This window comes from Chanodichthys erythropterus, chromosome 17, assembly GCF_024489055.1.
Source record: "Chanodichthys erythropterus isolate Z2021 chromosome 17, ASM2448905v1, whole genome shotgun sequence".
NCBI lineage: Eukaryota > Metazoa > Chordata > Actinopteri > Cypriniformes > Xenocyprididae > Chanodichthys > Chanodichthys erythropterus.
In genome coordinates, this window is record NC_090237.1 from 2286123 (window position 1) to 2311249 (window position 25127).

The following is a 25127-nucleotide window of genomic DNA, read 5'->3' on the forward strand; positions in this document are numbered from 1 at the left end:
TATTTTGTAAATTAAAAATTATAAAAATAAAAAATCCATTATATAAAATCAACCTAAAAGAAAATTGTGCGGTATACAGTGCAGTGCTCAGTGCGGCCGGAGGGTGGCGGTAATGTGCTGCAGTATTCAGTGCGGTCAGATGGTGGCGGTAATGTGCTGCAGTACTCAGTGCGGTCAACAGGCGACAGTAGAGCGCGCGGTGCCACACGTATCCGCCGCAGAAGAAGAAACAGCAGCAGCGTTAGTGAGTCGCATTCAGAGAAACAGTAGCAACAAAATCATGGAGGAAACCGCGAAAAAGGAGAAAAAGCAGGACGAAATCAAGGAGGAGAAGGACAAACAGCCGGCGGGGAAAGAGAAGGAGAAGAAAGAGGAGCAGGAGCTGGTGAGAGAGAGAGAGAAACAGCCGCGACTGAATTCCGCCTGAGTCACTCTGCAGGCCAGACTCTCAAAACACTCACACACTACACGAATGTTCATTAATATTCATGATTTATCAATTAATACACACTCCTGTCAGCGCAAAACACCCTAAAACATCATGAATATGATCATAAGACTGATATTTGATCTTTATATCTGTCATATTACTGTACAAACACACAGGGATGTGTGGATATAGTTCATAGATAAGCTTCCCTGAGGATAAATTCACTCGTCTGATTATTAAAATAATGATCTTTAATTGTTTGAAGAGTCCTGATGTTGTAAATGATCGTTTCTCTGATGTGTTTGTGTTGTTTTGCAGTCAGAAGAGGATAAACAGCTTCAGGAGGAGCTGGAGATGCTCGTGGAGAGACTCGCTGTAAGTGGAGTTTGTTTTTGTGGGATTTATTCATTAATCCTGCTGGAAATGTCAATTAAGACCTAAAAATATCCTGAATGCTTGTGATTCATTGTTATAGAGGAAATTGGGTAACAATATACAGTATTTGTTAACATCAGTTAAAATGATCCAATACTTCTACAGCATTTTAATGTTAATTTCAACACTCACTAATATGTTATTAAAATAAAAATATGTATTAACATCAGTGTTAACTTGCATGAACAAATAATGAACAATTGTTTTACTAGTGCTGTCAATCAATTAAAAATGAACTAATTAATCTCATTTTTCCATGATTAATATATTTTTATATTGTAATACGTTCACATTGAACTTCCAAAATAATGTAGAAACAACATAAAGACAGTATATTTTATTTGTTTTATGGCATTGTTTTGGTCAGTTTCACTGATACCAGTACTGGTGTCTCTATTACATGGGTTTTTCCTTAATTTTAGCCATTAATTATAGCCATTCAGTATTACAGTGTAATTGAAAGCTGTCATTTTTAACATTTAATAGGCTTTAAAATATAAAACATTGAACTTAGGAGAACACAAACCCATTATAATGTCACATTTAGCTGCGCCTTTAATATATCAGTGCTCAACACTAGGGCTTTTTTCTACTGGTCCACTCAGACTATTTCAGATTTTATCTGCCCTGCTAAAATGCACAAAAATATTGTTTTTGTTGTTTCTGACCCATGTAACCTTGTAAACCGTGCTTTAGGATTTTCAGGTTGGTCTAACAGATAAAAATATGGGAATTGATTAAAGTTATCAAACACTTTACGTCTTTACACGTTATTCAGTCAAGAGCAGTGATTGATTTGTCTTTTGTTCTTTGATTAACATTAATGACAGGCTTCAGCAGGTTTATTAGGCTGTTGTCACTTTAAGACCTGACGCACATGACGCGGATCTGACATGCATCCCATTTTCTCACAACTCTTTATGTTCATTTGTTTGATTCATTTAAGACTGCTTGCATGGATACTTGACAAAATGTCAATTTTGACACAATTTTGTGTGCTTTTGTCCGCTCAAGTGTGAAAACTCAACGCGGCGGCGGTGTGTTTGTTCACAGACGCACACCTGCACAGATTGTTTTTTCTTTTTGCAGTTTATTGCATCTGATTGGTTTAATAGCAGTTGAATGAATGAAAGCATTATATGAAAGATTATATACTGTAGCACAGCTAAAGGATGACGGAAAAAACATGTTAATTGCATTAAATATTTTTAACATGTTAAACTGAAAAAATGTGTTAACTCGTCCTAATATTTTACTATTATTAATAAAGATTAATCAATGCTTCACAAATATATTGTTCATGTTAGCTAATGCTATCAAATGAGACCTTGTTGTAAAGTGTTACTAGAATTAGTTTTCACAATAAAAGATCGAATTGTATTTCTTTATTTCTGAAATGACAAAAAAAAAATTATCAATAACAAATGCCCTTTTTTTCCCCCCACAATACAATCAAATCCTCATGGATGAAATCACATCCTGGCCTACATGATTTCCAACTGTTAATTTTGTTTCACTCAAAGTTAAATATGATTTGTTTTTGTTTTCTCTCTGTTGCGCAGGAGAAGGACACGTCTCTGTATCGTCCTGCTCTAGAAGAACTGCGTCGTCAGATTCGCTCCTCCACGACCTCGATGACATCGGTGCCCAAACCGCTCAAGTTCCTGCGACCCCATTATGCCAAACTCAAAGAGATCTACCAGAACATGGCGGCCGGAGAGAATAAGGTGTGTTTGCGGCATCAATTATGTGTCTCTTGTTATATAGGATAACTTTATTAGAGCAATCAGCCTGTGTTTGTGTAGAGTGTGACGATGTTTCTCTGTTTGACAGCATTTCTGTGCTGACGTGGTGTCCGTTCTCGCCATGACCATGAGCACCGAGCGGGAGTGTCTGAAGTATCGTCTGCTGGGCTCACAGGAGGAGCTCGCGTCATGGGGTCACGAATACGTCAGGTACGAAAACCAGCACCAGTGCAGCCAGACGACATGCACATTACACTAGTGCTGTTATTGTTAGCTGAAACAATTGAATCATTTTCAGAAGTTGAATTAAATCTTGAAGGTGCAGTAAGTGATTTCTGAGAAACGCTGTTAAAAGTCTGGGAACTTTCTAGCTCTTTCCGTGTAAAAATGCTTTCTGAAACCATCTGAATCAGATCTTGTGTCTGTTTCCAGGCATCTTGCCGGAGAGGTCGCTAAGGAATGGCAGGAGATCGAGGAAGGTGATAAAGCTCAACAGGAAGTTCTGCTAAAGCTGGTCAAAGAGATCGTCCCGTATAACATGGCCCATAATGCCGAGCACGAGGCCTGTGACCTCCTGATGGAAATCGAACGTCTCGACATGCTGGACACGTACATCGATGAAAACGCTTACGCTAAAGTCTGCCTTTACCTGACCAGGTGAGACACATTTACCCACAATGCATCTGAACACGTGTCTTTGAGTGTCTTCCTGTTTTTATCATGTGTTTGTGTCTCCAGCTGTGTGAGTTACGTCCCTGAGCCGGAGAACTCTGCTCTGTTGAAATGCGCTCTCAACATCTTCCGCAAGTTTAACCGTTACCCAGAAGCCCTCAGGCTCGCACTGATGCTTAATGACGTGGAGCTGGTGGAGAACATCTTCACTTCCTGCAAGGACATGTATGACACGCATGCACTTCATTTAGTCATTTACACTCACTCTCACACAGTTTTTCTCCTGAAAACTGAATCTCGAGTTGCATAACAATGATAGTAACGTGTGTGTGTGTGTGTGTGTGTGTGTGTGTGTGTGTGTGTGCGTGCAGTGTGATTCAGAAGCAGATGTCGTTCATGTTGGGTCGTCACGGCATGTTCCTGGAGCTCAATGAAGACGTGGAGGATTATGAAGATTTGACGGAGATCATGTCCAATGTGCAGCTCAACAGCAACTTCCTGGCTCTCGCTCGAGAGGTGCTAACACACACACACACACATGCAGAAAAATATCCAGGTCACGAAATATCTGTGTCATAAGAGAAAATACACAGATTAAACACTGAGTAAAGAAAATTGAGCCTGTTTTCTAAGCCTAAGATCATTTGACTTCATCTCCATGTCCATTTACATCCCTTGTTTATCATTATTACTGTGCAACAAAATATTTCATATTCTTTCAGTTGTAAAGTACAATTGTAAATATGCATCGTGGTTATTCAATTCATTTTATCTATCGATCTGTCTCTTTATCATTCTGTCTATCGTTCAATCTATCGTTCAATTGTTCAATCTATCGTTCAATTGTTCAATCTATCGTTCAATTGTTCAATCTATCGTTCAATTGTTCAATCTACCATTCGTTCAATCTATCTTGACGTTCAATCTGTCGTTCAATCTATCATTCAATTGTTTAATCTACCGTTCGTTCCATCTATTATTCAATCTATCTGTCGTTCAATCTGTCGTTCAATCTACCTTTCGTTCAATCTACCTTTCGTTCAATCTACCGTTCGTTCAATCTACCGTTCGTTCGATCTACCGTTCGTTCGATCTACCGTTCGTTCGATCTACCGTTCGTTCGATCTACCGTTCGTTCAATCTACCGTTCGTTCAATCTACCGTTCGTTCAATCTACCGTTCGTTCAATCTACCGTTCGTTCAATCTACCGTTCGTTCAATCTACCGTTCGTTCAATCGTTCAATCTACTGTTCGTTCAACCTATCGTTCAATCTATATCGTTCAATCTATCGTTCGTTCGTTCTGTTCAGTCGTTCAGTCTATCGTTCAATTGTTCTATCATTCTATCGTTTCTATCCTATCGTTCTCTCTATCATTCTCTATCGTTCAATCTATCAGTCGTTCAGTGGTTCAATTATTCTTTCATTCAATCATTTCTATCTATCCTTCTATCTGTTCTCTCTACCATTCAATCTATATCGTTTAATGGTTCAATCATTCTATCGTTCTATCTATCATTTTATTTAACTATCGTTCTATCGTCCTGTTGATCGTTCTGTCTATCCTTTTATCTATTGTTCTATCATTCTATCGTCCTATCTATTGTTTTCTCTATCGTTCTGTCTATCTAATGGTTCTGTCTATCGTTTTATTTTTATTACTATAATGAGAAATTGCAGTGTAATGTTTTATGAAAGTGTCTCAAGAATACACTTCAAAATATTTTTAAACTTTAAATTGAATTTAGTGAAAATATGATACATTATGATTATTAAATTTGCTATGAAATTTTATATTGGGCTAAATATTCAAATTAAAATAAAGGATGATTTAGATTTAAAAAAACATGAATTTTACATTAACGGAAATATTTGTCTTGTGATTTTTGTTATATATATATATATATAATTTTTTTTTTTTTTACCGAATTTGATTCATGCTAATCTAAATAAATTATATAAGATTTAATGTTACCGTGTCCTTAAAGGATCATTTTGAGGTGAAATGTGACTTATTGTCTTAATATAATATTTTTCTTGTGATTGTGACCTGGACATGTTCACATTTAGATTTACAGTTCTGTAAGGTGTTTCTACATATTTGTTGATGTTCTGTTTTTCTCCTCTGTAGCTCGACATCATGGAGCCTAAAGTTCCAGATGACATTTACAAAACCCACCTGGAGAACAACCGTAAGACCCTTCAGATCTCACGAGGAAGATGATGCTGTTTTGCGTCATGTGTTTTACTAACAGTGTTTCTCTCAGGGTTTGGCGGCAGCGGCTCACAGGTGGACTCGGCTCGCATGAACCTCGCCTCCTCGTTCGTGAATGGTTTCGTTAATGCTGCGTTCGGACAGGACAAACTGCTCACGGAGGACGGAAACAAGTGGCTCTACAAGAACAAGGACCATGGTGAGAACAATCCCATCTCCGGGCAGCATAAATGTGACGTTATTGTGATGATTTTTGTATTAAATGTGTGTTTTGTGTGTCCATTATAGGCATGCTCAGCGCTGCGGCCTCTCTGGGAATGATTCTGCTGTGGGACGTGGACGGCGGTCTGACACAGATTGATAAATATCTTTATTCATCCGAGGATTACATCAAGGTACAGATGCACACAGTAGCTTTGTTTCCATCTAAAGTTGCACGTTTTTTAATATAATTATATTTTAAATGGTTTATTTTACTCATTTATATCTTTCAGTCTGGGGCGCTGTTGGCATGTGGTATCGTGAACTCTGGCGTTCGTAACGAGTGTGATCCCGCTCTGGCTCTGCTGTCCGATTACGTCTTACACAACAGCAACATCATGAGGATTGGAGCCATTTTTGGGTAATTGACAAATTACACTAACCTTTTCTTAAGTTATTTTTCCCCCAATATCAGTTTTAATAGTTTAATTTGAATTTTAATTAGCAATTGTATTGATAACTTTTAATAATCTAATAATTTATTAACATTTTAGCAATAATAGGACCCAATTTTCAGAAAATTCTGTGTTTTATGATTTAATTGACTCACTATTTAATCTTAGAGGTGAATTATAGAATATATCTGTTGAAATATGTTCTCTTAACCCAGTTTAATGTTACAATGAAGTACATTCTGCAGTTCAATAGTAACACAGCTTTGTGTTTGTGTAGGTTGGGTCTGGCGTACGCCGGCTCTAACAGAGAGGATGTTCTCTCTCTGCTGCTTCCTGTAATGGGAGACTCCAAATCCAGCATGGAGGTGCGTGTGTGTGTTTGCAGTGGATGAGCGTTATATCTATGTGTGTTTGTTTCTGTGTTTGATGAATCTGTGTGTGAACGTGCAGGTGGCTGGAGTGACCGCGCTGGCCTGCGGGATGATCGCCGTGGGCTCCTGTAACGGTGATGTCACTTCCACCATCCTCCAGACCATCATGGAGAAGAACGAACAGGAGCTCAAAGACACTTACGCCCGTTGGCTGCCGCTCGGCCTCGGACTCAACCACCTGGGTAAGAACGGCTTCCGTCTCGGCCATATACAGTCAAACCTGATGAGAATTACAAATTAATAATTAATTACTTTCTCAGAGGCATGATTTGAGGAAAAACATGAATTAATTTAAATTAAATTAATTATTTTTATTTTTTAATTAAGATTACGATTTTAAATTTGCTTTAAACAAAAGCTCCAGGTGTGTTGTGCTTTGCATTTTGCATTTTTTGCCCAAAATATTACTATAATATGATAATTATTATTGTTAATTATTATATTATTATTATTATTATTATTATTATTATTAAATAAAAATGGCAGTACATTATTAGTATTTAATATTAGTTATTAGTTATTAATATTAATGGCAGTTGATATTATTAGTATTATTAATAATAATAATAATAATAATAAATAGAAATTGCAGTCAATATAAGATTGTAATATTTCACAGTAAAATAAAAAATGTGCATTTAAGGAAAATATAACAATAATAATTTTATTTTACAGGACAGAACTGTAAAATTACAATACTAATATTTATGGCTGCATTAATTTCTTCATTTTCAAACATTAAAGTCACCATGAAATCAAAATTGACAATTATTAATATTTTGTGGAATATTGCAGTATTTATTATGAATGATTTATCCATGCATATAATTATTTTTTTTTATTTTACATGCCCTTATAATATTAATCATTATTAATATAAAATAGTGATTATTAATATTGTTATTTTTATGATTATTATTATTATTATTAAATAAAAACAAAAACATTTAAATTGAAAGATTTTTAATATTTGCTGTACATAAAATTATTATTTTTCAGCATGATAATTATTACATAAACACTTTAACCAAGAAATCTTACTATTGTAATATCTCACTGTAAAATAAAAAATAGTAATTAAAACAATATAATATCAAATATAATAGTACAACTGTAAAATTACAATAATAATATTATACAGCTTTCTTAATTTCTTCATTTTTAATTTTGATTTATCATGCAGGCCTAATCCTCAGTATAAACAGTTCTGATTGGATTAAGAAAGCATGTTTACATTATTGTGTGTGTGCGCAGGTAAAGGTGAGGCGATCGAAACCACTCTAGCAGCTCTTCAAGTCGTACCCGAACCCTTCCGTAGCTTCGCCAACACGCTGGTGGACGTCTGCGCATACGCAGGTGAGTCAGATCCTCCCTCACACAGGCTGCAGGTCACATGCTTCATGTGAAACACACGTGTGTAACCGTCCGTCTGTCTCTCAGGGTCAGGGAACGTTCTGAAGGTGCAGCAGTTGCTACACATCTGCAGCGAGCACTATGACAACAAGGACAAAGATGATGATAAAGACAAGAAAGACAAAAAAGACAAAGATAAGAAGGAGACGGCAGATATGGGCTCCCATCAGGTGTGTGTGTGTGTGTGTGTGTGTGTGTGTGTGTTTCTCGTCTCGTTTCTGTTAGTCAGTGGTCAGTAAGACTGATTCTGCTCTCTGCAGGGTGTGGCGGTGTTGGGTATCGCTCTCATCGCGATGGGTGAGGAGATCGGCTCAGAAATGGCCCTGCGCACATTTGGTCACCTGGTGAGTCGATGTCAAACACATCAGCTGCTTCACAGAGAAATCACATGTGAAATGACTTTTTGGTGCCAAATAAATAAAATTAATGCATTTATTTTATTTAGTACATAAATTGTAATCATTTCTTAAATTTGATTTAATGTATTTATATACAGATTTAATAATAATTTATATAAATATTATTGTACAATTTTGTACATTTATAATGATTTATTAAATTTAAGGTAAATTTAATATTTGATATATAAAATTATGTAATAAATGTATGTATTCATAATTTATATACATTTATTGAATAAACTACATCATTTATTATAATTCATTAAATTTATTTATGCAATACATGTATTTAATTATAAATATAAATATTTAATCATTTGTATAAAATATTGTATAATTTTGTATATTAAATATAAAATATTGAACACCACATTTAATATTTAAAATATAAAATTATATAATGTATGTTATAAATAAATGCATCTATTATAGTAATTCATTACATTTATTTTATATTTTAATTAACATTTATTTACTTTATATATGAATATAACTATTATATAATTTTTTGTATAATTTATTAAATTCATATTAAGTAATACTACAAATATGAAAATTAATATTATATATAAATGTTATAATTTATTAAATGCTCTTATTTATTAGAAATATGAATATAGATATGTATTATTTATATTGAATGTAATATTTATTATAATCATTTACTAAATTTATATTGCATTTAATTATATTATAATAATTCATTATTTTTTAATATTTTAATTAAACATTTACTTCATATATTAATAAATATACAATTTTATAATATAATTTATTAAATTCATTTTAAATAATATTATGAATATGAAATATGAAAATTATAATATTGTATATAAATAAATGTTGTTGTGTTTATATGTATTAGAAATATGAATATAAATGTATTATAATTTTATATTGAATGTAATATTATAATTTACTAAATGTATATAATATTTAATATATAAATTGCATAAATATTTATATAAATTACTAAATAAAAATTTATATTAAAAAATAAATAAGCATGAAATATTGAACTCTTTACAATAGTTATTTTCCAGAGCTGTCTTGCTAATGCTCTATTTCCTGCTGTCTTCTTCTGTGAAGCTGCGTTACGGTGAGCCCACGTTAAGGAGGGCGGTACCGTTAGCACTCGCTCTGATCTCCGTCTCAAATCCCAGGTTGAACATTCTGGACACGCTCAGCAAGTTCTCACATGACGCCGACCCGGAAGTGTCCCACAACTCCATCTTTGCCATGGGAATGGTGGGCAGCGGTCAGTGTTAATGCTTACACAGCCTCTAGAGGCGCTGCAACATATCAATGACTTCATGAAGTGCCTCTACCAATCAGAGGGTGTGGTTTTCATGGTTACTGTGTTGGTCTCTTCTGCAGGCACCAATAACGCACGTTTGGCAGCCATGCTCAGACAGCTGGCGCAGTATCACGCCAAAGACCCCAACAACCTCTTCATGGTCCGACTCGCTCAGGTGAGCAGCACAGCAGGGTTTGGGAGCTGAAAATATGAGGCTGATAATGTCTGAAGCCAGTTTCCCACTGTCACCTCTCACTGCTTAACAGTCCCATTCTGGACCGAGAACGGGTTGTAATCAAGCTTAAAGGTGCTCTAAGTGATGTCACGCGTTTTTAGGCCAAAACATTTTTTGTCACATACAGCAAACATCTCCTCACTATCCGCTAGCTGCCTGTCTCCACAAGCTCCGAAAACGGCAATAAAAACAAACTGGTGCAGCCTGGACCACGAATCATAATAAACACGCTCCAGCCAATAACCGACAAGAATGATTTTAAATGCGCGTTCATGGCTGTTTCAGGAAGCACAGAGAGGAGGAGGAGGAGGGAGGCTCTAGCTAGCCTCTGTTTTGCTTGACAACACTTCGAACATCAACAGGCAGTTACTCTGCCCAGGATCACTTAGAACACCTTTAAGTGGAATTATAACTGGAAATATTCGTGTAACCATTCGACCCGACAGTGGAAAAGCAGATTCTGATTAACACATTGACATGTGACATGCATTTGTTTTGTTTTACTAACTATATGTATACATTCCTCTTTAGTTCTTGTGTACTTTTTTTGCTCTCATCAGAAACATTCATGCGTTTTATAACACATCAGCTGCTGTTGTTTTGACTGTTAATGAGCTGTTAATGAGCTGTGATCCAGGCCAAAGTTAACACACATCAACTCTAAACGCTAAAAACAAATATAGCGACTTTAGTGAGTGAATGGAGCAGTGGCTTTTTAGGAGTAAAAAACTGTAGCCTGACCCTTGGTCAGTTTTTCCTTTAGTCTTAAAAAAACAAACATGAACAGATTGTATTTTAACTCCAAAATCAAAAGGAAAAAATAAGATAGTATTTTGTGTAAAAAAAAAAAAAAAAAAAAAAAAAAAATCTATATTAAATCATTATTAAGACACATACCGCCATTTTGTATGAATCATATATACATATTTTTGTATTATTTATAAACAATTTTATAGTATTTATTAATATTCTGATTTAATTTGTTTCAGTTTTAGTATGTTTACTTCAGTTGCCCAGGCAACATTTTTCATTTTTTAAAGTTAATATTTATTTTATTTCAGCTTTTCTGTTTAAAAAAAAATATTTTAATAGATAGTTTGTTTTATCAGATAACTCTGATACATGTTAATGAAAATATATTAATTATAAAATAGTGCTGTCAAACGATTAATTGCGATTAATCACATCCAAAATAAAAGTTTGTTTACATAATGTGTGTGTACTGTGTATAATTATGTATATATAAATATACACACATGCATGTATTTAAGAAATTTTTACATGCATACATATTTATATTTAAATATAATTTATATTATGCATAAATATAATATATTTTAGTTAAATATATGCATGCATATATATATATATATATAATATATATATATATAATATACACAGTACACAATTATGTAAACATTTATTTTGGATACAATTAATCGCGATTTATCATTTAACAGCACTATAAAAAAATATACATTATGTAATTGCAGTATTGAAAATGTTTTTCTAGGTTTTTTTGTGGTGAAATATGAGTCGGGCGTGTTTTGTGAGATGGTGATTTTTCAGTTGTCCGGTCACTGAAGTGTGCTGAAGTGTGTGTTTGTGTTTCAGGGTCTCACTCATCTGGGTAAAGGCACACTGACGCTCTGCCCGTACCACAGCGACCGGCAGCTCATGAGTCAGGTGGCCGTCGCTGGACTCCTCACGGTCCTCGTGTCCTTCCTGGACGTCAAGAACAGTAAGAACATCATTTTCATCATCCAGTACCACAGCAAAACTATACCTGTAAGATCTGTCTTGAATTAATCTGTAATTTCTTGTCTCTCTCGCTGCAGTAATCCTGGGAAAGTCTCATTACGTTCTCTATGGGTTGGTGGCGGCGATGCAGCCTCGCATGTTGGTCACATTCGACGAGGAGCTCAGACCTCTGCCGGTGTCTGTCCGAGTGGGACAGGTGTGTGTTTGTGTGACGTTTCATGATTTTGGACCAATGAGATTAAGCTACCTTTCAAAAATCTTCTGCTCAGCAAGACTGCATTTTTTTCTTTTTTATCAAAAATACAGTAAAAATTGTGAAATATTATTACAATTCAAAATATCTGTTTTCTATGTGAATATAAGTTAAAATGTAATTTATTCCAGTGATCAAAGCTGAATTTTCAGCATCATTACTCCAGTCTTCAGTGTCACATGATCCTTCAGAAATCATTCTGATATGATGATTTGCTGCTCAAAATCATCAATGTTCATATTTTTGTGAAAATCATGATGCATTATTTTTTTCAGGACTCTTTAAAGAAAAAATTGTTTAAAAGAATTTGAAATTGAAATCGTTTGTGACATTTATAGATGTCACTTTTAATCAATTTAGTGCATCCCTACTGAATGAAAACTTGAAAATTAAATCAGATTAACATAAACAATCATTTTTAATCACTTTACAGTCTAATTTGCACCTTGTGTGAACACAGTGATAAATTATTCTTCCTCTTTCTGTCTCTCATTGTTCAGTTTTATTTTTAGTGTGTGACAAGAACTGTAGCTTTGTGTTTCCAGAGAGTACAATGAGAAATTGTTCTAAAAAAAAAAAAAAAATAGTGCAAGTCATTTTAACCACGTCACGTACTGCATTTTCTTTTTATTTTGTTTCCTGATGCGCACTTACAATGTTGGCATGATTTTACATCAAAAATGGTCATAATTTAGAAATAAAAGGCCATTTTCTGATTTTTTTTTTTTTTTTTTTTCAAATTTAAAAAAAAAAACTAGATTAATTTTCATTCCTCACTGACAGATATTTTATTGTTTTAAGCATAACCTTGCTTAATTTTGATATAGTTAGTGTTAATATAAGTGAATCTTGCCTTATAATCCAAAATCACATCTATAGTCACCTTCATCATCATCATGTACATGAGTCAGACTCGCTGTTTGATTGACAGCTCCAGCGATTGTAAAGGGAGCATTCTTGCATTTATAATTTAATCACAATTGATATTTTCATGCTACTAAGAGAAACATAATCATGTCATAATGTGACACAATTCTGAGTCATACAATGTTTCAATTAAATCTGTTTTTGGACTTGAGCTCCGAAACTCACAGGATGTTTTTACAGTACAATGACCTCTTAAGGAAATCAAGGAGAATTATACCAGTATCATAATGAAATGATGTGATATCTGTGTGTTTCCAGGCTGTGGATGTGGTCGGTCAGGCCGGTAAACCCAAAGCCATCACGGGCTTCCAGACTCACACCACACCGGTGCTGCTGGCCCACGGCGAGCGCGCCGAACTCGCCACAGAGGAGTTCATCCCCGTCACGCCCATCCTGGAGGGCTTCGTCATCCTGCGCAAAAACCCCAACTACGACGCTTAGACGCGCTGACAGAAGCGCACACTAACTGGGACCTCTGAGCATATTTAAAGGCACCTCGTCCTCCGCTTCTGCTCCTCGGACTGAGGCGTTTCCTTCCTTCTCCTCGCCGTTTTCTCCTCATTTTGTAATTAGAGCAAGAAATGAGTGTGAATTCATCATCCTGCTAAACTTGTTTTGTTGTTTTTGTTACTTGTTCTGTAAAAGGTTGAGATACAAAAATAAAATTGTGATCAAATGTTGCTGTTTCACTGAATATTTTAACACAAAAGCTGATATATATTCATTTTTATTCAACTACACCATAGCTAATTAATATTCATAAGCCAGAGAATGTGCGGTATACTAAAACAATATTTTCAGATGTTATTATCCATAAACCCTCTTTATTAATAACACTGCAGTGTTAGTAAATTTTTAAATGGTCACCAGAGGGCGCTGAAATGAAAGACCACGCCTCTGTGAGCCTCAACCAATCAGCATTTACGAATCCTACTATGGCAAATACTCATGAATATTAATGAATCCGTGCTGACGTTGCAAACTGACCCTTCTACTGGAATTCTCTGGAGTTCATGAATAATAACGAGCTTAACTTATTTGCTTCAGTCCAGTCACGACGCCGAATTAATATTCATGAATTAATACTCGCGACTGCTGTCACGTGGTCGGGATTCCCTATTGTCACCGATCCGGAAGTTCCCGAGTCGCCGGTTTCCGCCGGAAAAGGTTCCGTCCGGTCCAGACGGGTCTGTCTCTCTTTCTGTCTTTTTTTTTCGGTTCGGTACCGCTCAACTGATCCGATACAGAACCGGACCGACACTGACGCTACACGATAAACTCCTGTCAGGTAAGAAACAGCCGTTACCGGCGTTGACGCGTGCGCGTGCGTGTGTGATCCATTGAAAATACCGGACCAAAATGCAAATAACCGTTATTATTATTATTCTAATCACTTAAATCAACATGTTATGTTTTTAACATCAGCTTTAGTCGATATAACAACCCTGTTTCTGTAATTCTGTGTATGATATCAATTACATGGCGGTTTTACACCATATTATGAATGTTTTCTGGCAGTTCTTTTGATTTATTCAGATGATCAGAGATGATAAACCATCAAAACAGGATTTAAACTGATTTTAAATATGATTTTAGGTATTTATTTGTCTTTATACATGAGGTGTGTCTGATAAAACACTTGTATCTGCATAACAATCACCCAAAACAGCTTATAAAACACATTTCAAAATACAAACAGGCCTCATGTTTCCATTAAGATGAGTCTAACAGGTGCTTTGGCTTGTTTGTAGTGTGGTTTGATTTCTTATGTCTCGGTTTATCATCTCTGCTCCTGGTTGGGAACACAGATTAATATTTCACTGACCTACATTTGACAGATTAGACTGTCCTAATGTCTTAGTCATGGATTCACAGCCTGTGTTCATTTGTCAGAAACATAAACACTGCAGTAATGACATCTGTCAGTGTGTCATGAGATGCACATGATGTCTGAAATGCAATTTGGTGTAAATATGGAAAACATTTGGGGTGTCTGACCCCCACAACAGCCAAAGAAACACCTGTATGTTTAATTTTATTATATATAAAACCTGTATATTTAATTATTATTAGCTCTATTTTCATCTGGCTTTGATTGATGGTTTGTGAAAGCGCGTTTTTGAGCCCCGCCCATAGATATTCATAATTACGCGTAATTATTCATGAGATTACGCAACAACGTTCATTAATGTACTTATATAAAGTGTTTAGTTGTGTCGTCTCCTTGTCATTACTACTAATTGAACAGAATCTACTGTAATTAAGTTGAAGTGTTGAATCATGATGAGACACCGGTGCATGCGTGCCTGGAGCGCGTGACTGCGCCTGCGCTTGCGCGCGCGACCCACGTGCTTTGTCCCGGCAGGCGCACGCGCGAGCGAACATGGCGACGCGCTGCATGTCTCGCGTTACCGGACAGTGAGACACAACCGAGAGAGAGAAAAAGAGAAACGGTAAAGAGTCGTGTGCTGTTTGTGTGTCAAATGAGCGATTTTATATGAATGCGCGCTCGCGTGTGTGTGCTTAGTTTATGTGTTCGTGCGTTACGCGCGCGACTACGCAGTAAGTTACTCAATCTGGCCCTGAGAAGTGATCAATAGTGCTGATATATGTGTGTATGTGTGGTGACAGGTGTCTTGTGAGCTGCTTGGGTTTCGTTGAAGCGCGTTCACACCATGTTTTAGAATAAGCAGTGCGTTTTGGATCATCGCAGTTATTTGACATTCATTGGAGATGCCATGATACACGTCATGAATATGGTTATCCAACAACACCATGATATGTTTGGGTATTTGGTTGAGGCATTATAATATAAAGATGTTTTTTTTTTTTTTTACATGTACCATGGTAAATGAATTCCAGTACCATTACTTTACCATGGTAATTTCATGTAATCCTTTCATTTATCTTGGTACATGAATATGTCAATCATTGCATGGTGTATATTAAAGGAACATGGTATTTTCTTGTATTTTGGACATGTAACATGGTAAAACAGTGGGATGCATGTACAGTGCCAGTACCATGGTAATGAAATTTGCATATCATTGGATTTATAAGATGTTAGTACAATGCCATAAGCACCACAAATCATGATTTTACCATGATAAATGTCTGAAAAATATGGTAAAACTGTAGTACTAAGTGCTTAAAATCATGTATTGTTTTAAAAACACCATGATAATATGAAGTTACATGGTTTGTAATCAAAATACCATGGTATTGTAATGTTTGCATGCATGTACTACTAGGGCTGGGTATTGACACAATTTTCATGATTCGATTCGATTATGATTTCGATTCGATATCAGTTATTTTGGATATAGTATATCAGTTGCCATATGGAAAGTTGTACTGTATATTGTAACATACCTTCAGATGTTCATGTTTATTTTGCTGTAACTGATATTAAAGCGGAGGAGAGGATGATCACATGCTTCTCTTTAACTGAGGCGCTAAAGTGATCTGTCACACCACATTAAACAGCGCCAAAACGGTATTTATTTTTGAATCTCATAATAAGATGGACGTCATTTGAAATCTGAGACTTTGCTTCATATCAAAAGTAACAGCACAAAGATTATTGCGATTTATTGGATGGGAGGCGCTGCATATTCTGCTCATTCATCAACTGAAAACAGACTAGACTAATCGATTCTTGGGATTTAAGGATCGATATTGGTTCGTAAAAATGAGAATTGAATATTTTTTACCCAGCCCTATGTACTACTATAGTAGTACACAGCAAAATCTCCAGAGTTAAATAAACTCTGCTCAGAGTACATATGATCCCTCTCTAAATAGTGTTAAAATAACACTGAAGCAGAGTTAAAGTTAATGAGATAATGAAGTGATGATTGTGCATTAGTGATGAACACCTGCTGTTAACAAGCAGAATCACTGAAGAAAAGAGAAACACAAGAACTACAACTGACTTCAGTCACAGCCTTATTAATTGTTTAATTATCTCATTAACTTTAACTCTGCTTCAGTGTTATTTTAACACTATTTAGAGAGGGACCATATGTACTCTGAGCAGAGTAGTTGATTTAACTCTAGGGATTTTACTGTGTATTCTCACTCAATTAATCATTTGTGTTTCTTGTAATTAGTGTAAGAATGATATTTTAATGAAGCCAAGTGTATTTGAAAGACGTTGAGACCGATACCAATTCATTTGTGCTCTTATTATCTGCTTTTAACAGCTTGAGTGTGTAGTTTCTCTTTTAAAAATGAGCTCATATGTCTTTTGAATTATATGACGTGATGGTGGATTTCTCTCGCACTGGCTGGTGTCAAGCTTTTGGGTCAAAGTTCATGGTGAAAGAGCCACGGATCGAGTGTGTGAAGCGTTAGTCACTCGTGCATGACTGTCGCATTACTGAAGCCGTCTCACACTGCAGCTCTGTATCCAATAGCAACACGTTTCAAAGGTCTGGTATGAGTGTGTCATCTTGAAACTCAGAGGAAAGACGGGTTGAGAGTGCGTTTGTGGGAGTTTCTGCACATGTGAATGTTTGTTTCATTAATGCTTCAGTCTGAGCTGATGATGTTCTGAGGTCTGCGGTTTGATGATGTTTGTTGTGGTTAAGTGGAGGATTGCTTGTGAGCGACATTATAGTTGTATAAATAATGCTTGTGCGCACTCAGATCTGATGCTCGGTTGTTTCAAAACATGAATGCCACGTCATCCTGAGCTGTGACGTCACGACAGCAGACAGTGGAAAATCAGGAAAAACATCTGTGTGTAATATAATGAAATGTTTTGGGGGTTTCTTGCATTGCTTTCTAAAAAATACATTTGAATGAACTTCAGTGGAGAAAGATGCTTTTTGCCCCTTTAAAGTCACCATGAAATCAAAATGGACTGTTCTTATTTTTTATGGAATATTGCAGTGTTTATTCATCTGTTCACATCTTTATTGTTTTAAATTCATGTTCTTCATAATCTTGAATCAGAATATCTTCCCCTCCCTCTTGAGCGACATCTCTTCTCTGATGATGAGGGCGGGGCAGCCTGTCACTCACATGAGATCCACCAATAGCAAACCACAACCATCCAATTAGGGTTGCAACAACTCTTCGATAAAATCGATAATAATCGATAAGGAAAATCATCAACAACGATTCTCATTATCGATTAGCTGGCTCCGCCCACCGTGCACAGAAGACAGCACTGAATAACGCATTTCTATGGACCAAAATGCATCTAAAAATAGTGGAGGAAACCGAGTGAGCAGCTGCGGGAAAGGTACGAGATCAAATCTGATCAAAACGTGAGAATTATTTATTTTAAGCTTCAAGCTAATGCATTAGCGTAATGGCTTGCCCTGTCAGGCGCTTTGACAGATGCATGTGCGTCCTAATCGCAAAACGTTCATTCTACGGCTATATCCTTATCTGTAAATGTTACAAATTAGGGGTTTGCACAAATAGATTGAATATTCGACCTGTAATTAATATTTGAAAAATAAAAATACTATTCGAATTTTACTAAGTTGCTTTGCTGGCAGTAAATACAGTGAATCCATGATAAATCCTAAGCACTAAAACTCACAGTTATAACTAAATGCACTGGGTGGCGCTGTGGAGCGTGTTTAACAAGTTTATTGAATTTGATCGTCACATAATATTGTCGTCTGCCTCGCAAAGTTTGGAATTACGTGGGTGAAAATGATCTTACACAATGGAATTACTTTTGATCAAATTAATTAATGAAACCGAGTTATCATATCATAATAATACCGATAATACCGTTATGTATTATCGTTATCTTGTTTCTGCAACGTCTGTCAGCGCGGCTTGTTTTCTCACCCGAGCATGTGGATAATATTATTGTCTTTCTCAACATGGACATGTGAAACAATATGAAAACGATAACCATATACTGACTCGAGAGTATTATGTACGTTTTGTATGATAACTGGCGCTGCTTATTAGCGGTTTTCTAGTTTGCGCTGCTTGAGCTTAAATGCTTTTGTTCTTTATATTCTTTTTTTGTTTGCACAAATTGTTTAATGCTTTCAACTAAAATAAAACCTTAAGATATAATGTAAGCTTGTTGTGTATATTGACTAATCGTATGCTTGTTTAGGTTACAAACTCTTGATGAATTAAAAAAAAATAAAGTCCTTTTTGTTTAAGGTCATTTGAATAAACAAATATTCGAATATTCGTTTTTTACGAGCCCAAATATTCGAATACAATATTTTGGAAAAATGCCCATCCCTATTACAAATTCACACAAGCATTTACATTTTGCATAAAGGCTCATCCTGTCAGTCTGCGTAAACTTAAATCTTTACTGAAGGAGCGCAGGCGCGTGCACCTGCGTCAGCAGAGAGAGAGAGACAATTAATATTCAGTGCAAGAATATTAATTTTGCTGGGATATGTTGTTTAAAGTTAAATTTAGATTTAAAAGTCAACATGTCATTCAAGTATTTTATGATAGTAGTAACTGTAAAGGCATAACATGTAATTGAATATAAATATAAGACGTTTCTTATAGCCTATTTACAGGATAAAGAAATGACAGTAAGAGGTGATTGTCCAGAGTGAAAGTGTGTGTTCCTGCAAAACTTTTATCTTGCCTGTTGGTTAACACTGATTTTGTGTTTTTCTTCATTATCTTTATTGCTATCTTCATTTTTAATGTAAAGTAGAGATTTAAACTATATTCACTATACAGTGCTAAAGTTATTAGACATCTGATACCCAATGCAAGGTTTGTGCCACAGGTCAGGGCAGCCTAAACTATCAGTATTGGTGATTACTAAAATTATTTTTCATGTTTCTGTAATGGTTAATCCACCAGTATGTGTAAGCTCTTTAGTTACAGCAGTATTTCTAAAGCTACAATATATTATAGTTTTACAAGAAAGGCAGGAAAAAGTAAAACACTTCATATATTTTTTTTTCTGATATTATGTGTGAATATCATTTAGAAACTGTTTAGTTGTTTGTTTGTTATTTTCCTAATAAATGGTAATACCATTTTTAGTTTCAAACAAGTTTTTGACAGATTCCTAAAATATGTGTTCTCTCTTTATTATGACAGGTAGTGTAATAAATTACTATGTTTTCATAGCATTCAGCCGGCACATTTGTTTGGAGTACATTGGGCAGAATGTACGATAGTGGTGTGGTGTTTTTTGTGTTTTTTTTGTTTTTTTTTGTGTGTTTTTTTTGACAATAAAATAAAAATAAATAAAATTAGGATTTTTATCCAATTAATTAAAAAAATAGTAGGCCAGATAATCGATTATCAAAATAATTGTTAGTTGCATCCCCAAAATAATTACTACAAGCAACAGCACAAATAAATAGAGCAAAGATACAAGTAAAATAAACAGTGCTTTTCAAGTTTTTCAGGTAGAGATATTAAAGTAATCAAATGCAAAATAGCACTGCATATAATCTTCACTGTATAAATTAAAGACGAATCCTTATTAGACTTAAAAAAATGTATGCAATCAAGAGCAGTGAGTGATTTTCTTTGTCTTTTGCTGTTTGATCTAACATTAAAACACAGACAGCAACAGGAATATTAGGCTGACCGAATGCACGGTCTTGAAGTACACTGATAGATTACACATGCATTGTCTTTCTCAACTGTTCATGTTCACCTATAATGTTTGCTAGGATACGTGGCAAGACAGACATGTTGACAAAAACTTCTCACACCGTGTGCGCAAGTTCTCTTTTGTATCTTGCACTTGGCAAGGCTAAATAACGAGCAAATTATAAACTCTTGTGATGATCATCAGGCGGTATATTTTATGCATTCCCTTTTTTTCCCCCAACAAGCCATATTATAGATGCGTTGTCAGATTAACCGCAGTGCAAGTGCGTGCCGAACCATGTGTGGAGAACGGTACAGTTTGTTGTTTTTTTTTTCTTTTTACCAAGAACCGTTAAACCCCTACTGAGTTTAATACAGAAAGGGATTTTATTTATAAAGAAATACACTGAATCATCTTAAATGTCAGAACTTTAGCCCAGTCATTTTAATTCTTCGACTTGTGGCCTCAAAACCTTTTGAACTTGGCTTTTACACAAGGGGTATTTAAATGTTATATAATGTCACTGCTGAACTCCTTATCTCTCTGTGTGTGTGAGAAGCGTCAGGTCTACTGTATCCTCATGTCCAGTACAGTATGTCTGTGTGTGTGTGTGCCTCTATATTTGGCTCTTGTAAAGATAGCCGTGCGCCTGTAACCCCTCCATATAAACTAGTTTGAGTCTTCAGCTCGTCTCTTGCCGCAGTCCTGATTCATTCACAAAAGCAGCCACACGTCAAATGCACAAAGCCAAGTAATAAATGTGTGCTGCAGTAATTGAAGGTGCAGCTGGAAGTTCAGCCATCATAAAGCATGACTCTTCATTCACGGGTCACCAAGACCTGAACAAGCTACAGATGAGATTCACAAGTATTTTACCAATTCTAGAGCTCCAATTGTAGTACTTTTGAAGAAGCACCAAACAGTTAATTCTTATTATATTTTACTATATATTAGTTTTCTGTTAAAATTAGTGCTGTCAAACGATTAATTGCATGCAAAATAAAAGTTTGTGTTTACATTATATGTGTGTGTACTGTGTATTTTTATTATGTGTACACACACATGCATGTACATATTAAACTAAAATATTTTAACCTTATAAAATATTTATATCTATATTATTTCGGATGTGATTAATCATTTGACAGCACTAGTTTAAATAAAAGCTTGATGGTTTAACATTTGAAAATGAGAAAATTAATACTGCACTCATACTGTGTGAGAAGTAAATACTGTTTAATTTAGGGCTGTCGAAGTTAATAAGACAATAGCTGTGTTACCATTACCATTCAAATTGTGCACATTCAAGTTGCAAATTGAAAATACGGCCAATGGAAACGTGTCAGTTTCACAAAAACTCTCATTTGTTGCAACTCAAACACCTCATACGTGGCCGTCCCCAAGTATAAGGGGCTTTCCTTGCCTTTAATACCTGGATAACATGTCTCTTTCGATGGCCAGTGCAGTGGCTGCAATATACTTAAACCCACTAACATCTGTAGTCATGATTTTTGGAATGACTTATCGCGAGAGGAAAAAAAATTGCATAACACCAGTTAATGGAAACGCCATCATTTCGCAATAATTTTTTATCGACATTTAGAAAATATCGCTAAAGTTTGGAGCAAATCTGTAATGAAACCCGGCTAATAATGTATTATATTAGCGACGTTAAAGCAGGCTCTATTTGATTCTATGACTCGCTCACGGTTCAAGCCAGGGTTGCTAGCTCTGGGTTTTTTCCCTACACCAAACATTATTTGTAGCGCGCCTCCCATCCAATAATCGCAAAAGAGCTTTGTGCAGTCTTTCTTCTGATTAGAAACAAAGTCTCTGCTTTCAAATAGTTTTTATCAGGAAATTCAAACAATAAATGGCGCAACAGACCACTCTTCCACTTTAATACAAGTTATAGCTTGAACAAAAAAAAAGCATGAACATCAGAAGGTATTTTGAAAGATACAGTACATCTTATTGCAGATTTTTCTTCCTATATTGTTCAGCCTAGTGCCAATTTTTTTACGACAAAACTTTTGAAGGTGAAGTGTGTGATTTCTCTGCAATTTCAAGGGTTTTATAGTCAAGGGGCCTGTTTAAAGGGACTTTTGATGCGAGGTTGTCTTCGAGCAGGAGTGTGTTTGTCTCCTGAGAGACCCTGTGGTGAAAACGTGACCCGTGCTGCAGTGTTTGAAGATGCACAGCTGTTATTTTTATTCTTTACTGCGGAGTTCAGGTCTGGATCTCCTGTGTGTTAAAGGTGAAGCGTGTTATTACTGCGCCACTGGCATCACAGAACAGAACTGCAACATTAATGACAGGTTCCAATCCGGCATTCCGAACACTCTTCCCATCAGCCTTTGAGCGGATAATCCCGCACCGCACCAAACTCACCATATTGGAAGAGCCAGTGTAGGGTTGATAGGGGAAATCGCATGTGAAAATCAGACACTTCAGCTTTAACATGTCTGCTGAATCAGTGTGACTCATTTATAGTCAGACATTATAGTCGCTAATTGAATTGAAGCCCTAATTAATGCCTGCATAATAACTTGATTTTGAAGTGACTGTGGCTCAGTCGAATCTCTCTCTCTCTCTCTGTCATTCAGGTTTTGTCAGTAGGTGCTGCGTCTCCATGCAGATGCTCCGGGTGAAATGAATAAGGCACCTCAGCCTCTGTCAGGACCCCCCTCCGCCCCTCTTCCTGCTCCCTCACCGGGCCTGTCCCAGGTAAAACACATCACTCTTTATATTTATTGTGATCTAGTACACAAGTAAGCGTCAAGTCCTGCTCATGTTTTGCATGTGTCTCTTTAGCCCAGTTATCCTGGTCCTCCCCCGGTTGTGTTCGGCACCCCTCCGCCACAGATGAACCCGGCAGCCCAACCCCGACAGGTACGGCACCCCATATACTCCCCACTGTGGGTCTGGTCAGATGAGCTACTGGGTTCTTGATTCAGGAAGTAATTTTTCTCTATTGGCATTTCATTAAGGATGCCCCCTATTACACTGCGTTCCAAATTATTATGCAATTGACATATCAGTAAGATTTCAGTACAATAAACATTCAGATTTAGTTTTTCTAAGAAAGTGTTTGTTTGTTTGTTTATTTATCCATGTCTTTTTAGATAACTGGTATCAATCTCAGACAAAATAATTTGCCAGATCTATGGAAACCCTACTTAGAGACTGTTCCAAATTATTAAGCAAGTCACAGTTCTCATGCAATATGGGAAGAAAGATCTTTCTGAAGATGAAAAGCATGAAATGGTGCAATGATGTGCAAAAGGCATGAAAACAACTAATATTGTGTGAAACTGAATGGAGATTATCAAATTATCATAAGATTTGTGAGTGATTTAGAGCACAGCAGAATTCGGTCAGATAAAGGCTTATTAATGAAAGTTACTATCAAAAAAAATAATTATATTAAAAGGGCAGTTATATAAAAAAGCCAGTGTTGAGCAGCAAACAGGTATATGAAGCTGCTGGTGTCTCTGGAGTCTTGAGAGCCTCACCATGCAGGCTGGCAGTTGTGCGTAAAGATGCATTTTAGACACCACAAACCAAACCTCACAAAGAGAAACATTTACAGTGGGTGTAGAAATACATTTTCAAACAGTTTTATTGCTGTGGTGTTTTTTGCAGCATGGGATAGTGCATAGTGCATTGTACTATGCACTATCCTCCTTTTTATACCATAGCTGAAAATGGCCAGTTATGAACTCCACATATCTTGCAAAAGTCATTTAAATACCCTCCATCTCACTTCCCAGTATTCCAGCCCAAATCATCACCCGCCAGCTCCTTGCTGACATCGCAGTCTTGTTAGAAAGTGGTGGCCATTCACCAACCATCCAGAAATCCATCCATTTAGACCATCCATTGTAGTACGGCATTAGTCAGTGAATAAAACTATTTAAAAATGAGTCTTCATGTATTTCTAAACCCACTGTAAATGTTTCTCTTTGTGAGGTTTGGTTTGGAGTGGCTGAAATGCATCTTTACGCACAACTGCCAGCCTGAATGGAGAGCAAAAAAGTACTAAAACTTACACTAAATGCTCATTATGGTTTAGTATTCTCCTCAGTGTATATTTAAATAATTACATTAATATAACTGTGCGATTAGTTGACTAATGGCTTAAATGAATGACTACCAGTCGTAATAGACTAGAAAAATCTTTAGTCAGGGCAGCCCGACATTTCAGAGAGTTTTTCAATAAAGAGTCAAACCTGCCCACTCTGAGATGAATCACAACATTTTAAGGATTTGTTAATCACATGACAAGCAGGTCAACAAATACCTTATCTCATGTTTTTAGTAAACTATTATTTTCATTATTTTTATGACCAGTGGGGAAAAACAAACTTTGGGAAGCCCTGTCAAAATGCATTGCGAATGATAGAATCAAATCGATCTTGAGTTTTATAAAAACCCTACTGTTCAGTGTTTGTTCAATGTCAATATTTTGAATTAGTTTTCTTTTTTTTTTTTCTTAGTAATTTTGTTGTATTTTTGCATTTTTATTAGTTTTTGTTCTTTATAAAAATAAATATTTCGTTTTTATTGTGTTATTGATTTTTAGAGTTTTAAGTTTTATTGAGTTATAGTACTTAGACTTAAACTAAATGAAAATTAGAACTGAAATAACAAAAGTTTACGTTTTGTATATATATATATATATATATATAT

At 35.7% G+C, this 25127-nt stretch overlaps 2 protein-coding genes across 7 annotated transcripts in view; both read left to right on the top strand.

Annotated features, from left to right (window-relative positions):
- Window positions 1-203: 203 nt before the first annotated feature.
- Window positions 204-13541, top strand: psmd2 (proteasome 26S subunit ubiquitin receptor, non-ATPase 2). Its single transcript, XM_067364987.1, has 21 exons — window positions 204-385; window positions 749-805; window positions 2428-2592; window positions 2699-2820; window positions 3043-3267; window positions 3349-3507; window positions 3654-3798; window positions 5414-5474; window positions 5550-5696; window positions 5786-5892; window positions 5992-6119; window positions 6431-6518; window positions 6604-6766; window positions 7839-7940; window positions 8025-8167; window positions 8258-8341; window positions 9488-9656; window positions 9776-9870; window positions 11545-11671; window positions 11769-11887; window positions 13130-13541. The coding sequence occupies exons 1-21, from the start codon at window positions 281-283 to the stop codon at window positions 13310-13312; spliced, it is 2694 nt and encodes an 897-aa protein (XP_067221088.1). The 5' UTR covers window positions 204-280; the 3' UTR covers window positions 13313-13541.
- Window positions 13542-14005: 464 nt separating this feature from the next.
- Window positions 14006-25127, top strand: part of LOC137005266 (eukaryotic translation initiation factor 4 gamma 1-like) — a 50144-nt gene continuing 39022 nt past the window's right edge. For 3 of the 6 annotated variants that reach the window (XM_067366085.1, XM_067366089.1, XM_067366091.1), the window contains exons 1-3: window positions 15188-15324; window positions 23042-23162; window positions 23250-23327. In XM_067366085.1, coding sequence (XP_067222186.1) covers window positions 23088-23162; window positions 23250-23327 — 153 coding nt within the window. In that variant the 5' untranslated portion in view covers window positions 15188-15324; window positions 23042-23087. Of the gene's footprint in view, window positions 14160-15187; window positions 15325-16891; window positions 18123-23041; window positions 23163-23249; window positions 23328-25127 lie in introns of those variants that run through there. The other 3 variants (XM_067366088.1, XM_067366086.1, XM_067366087.1) reach the window with 3 other exon arrangements.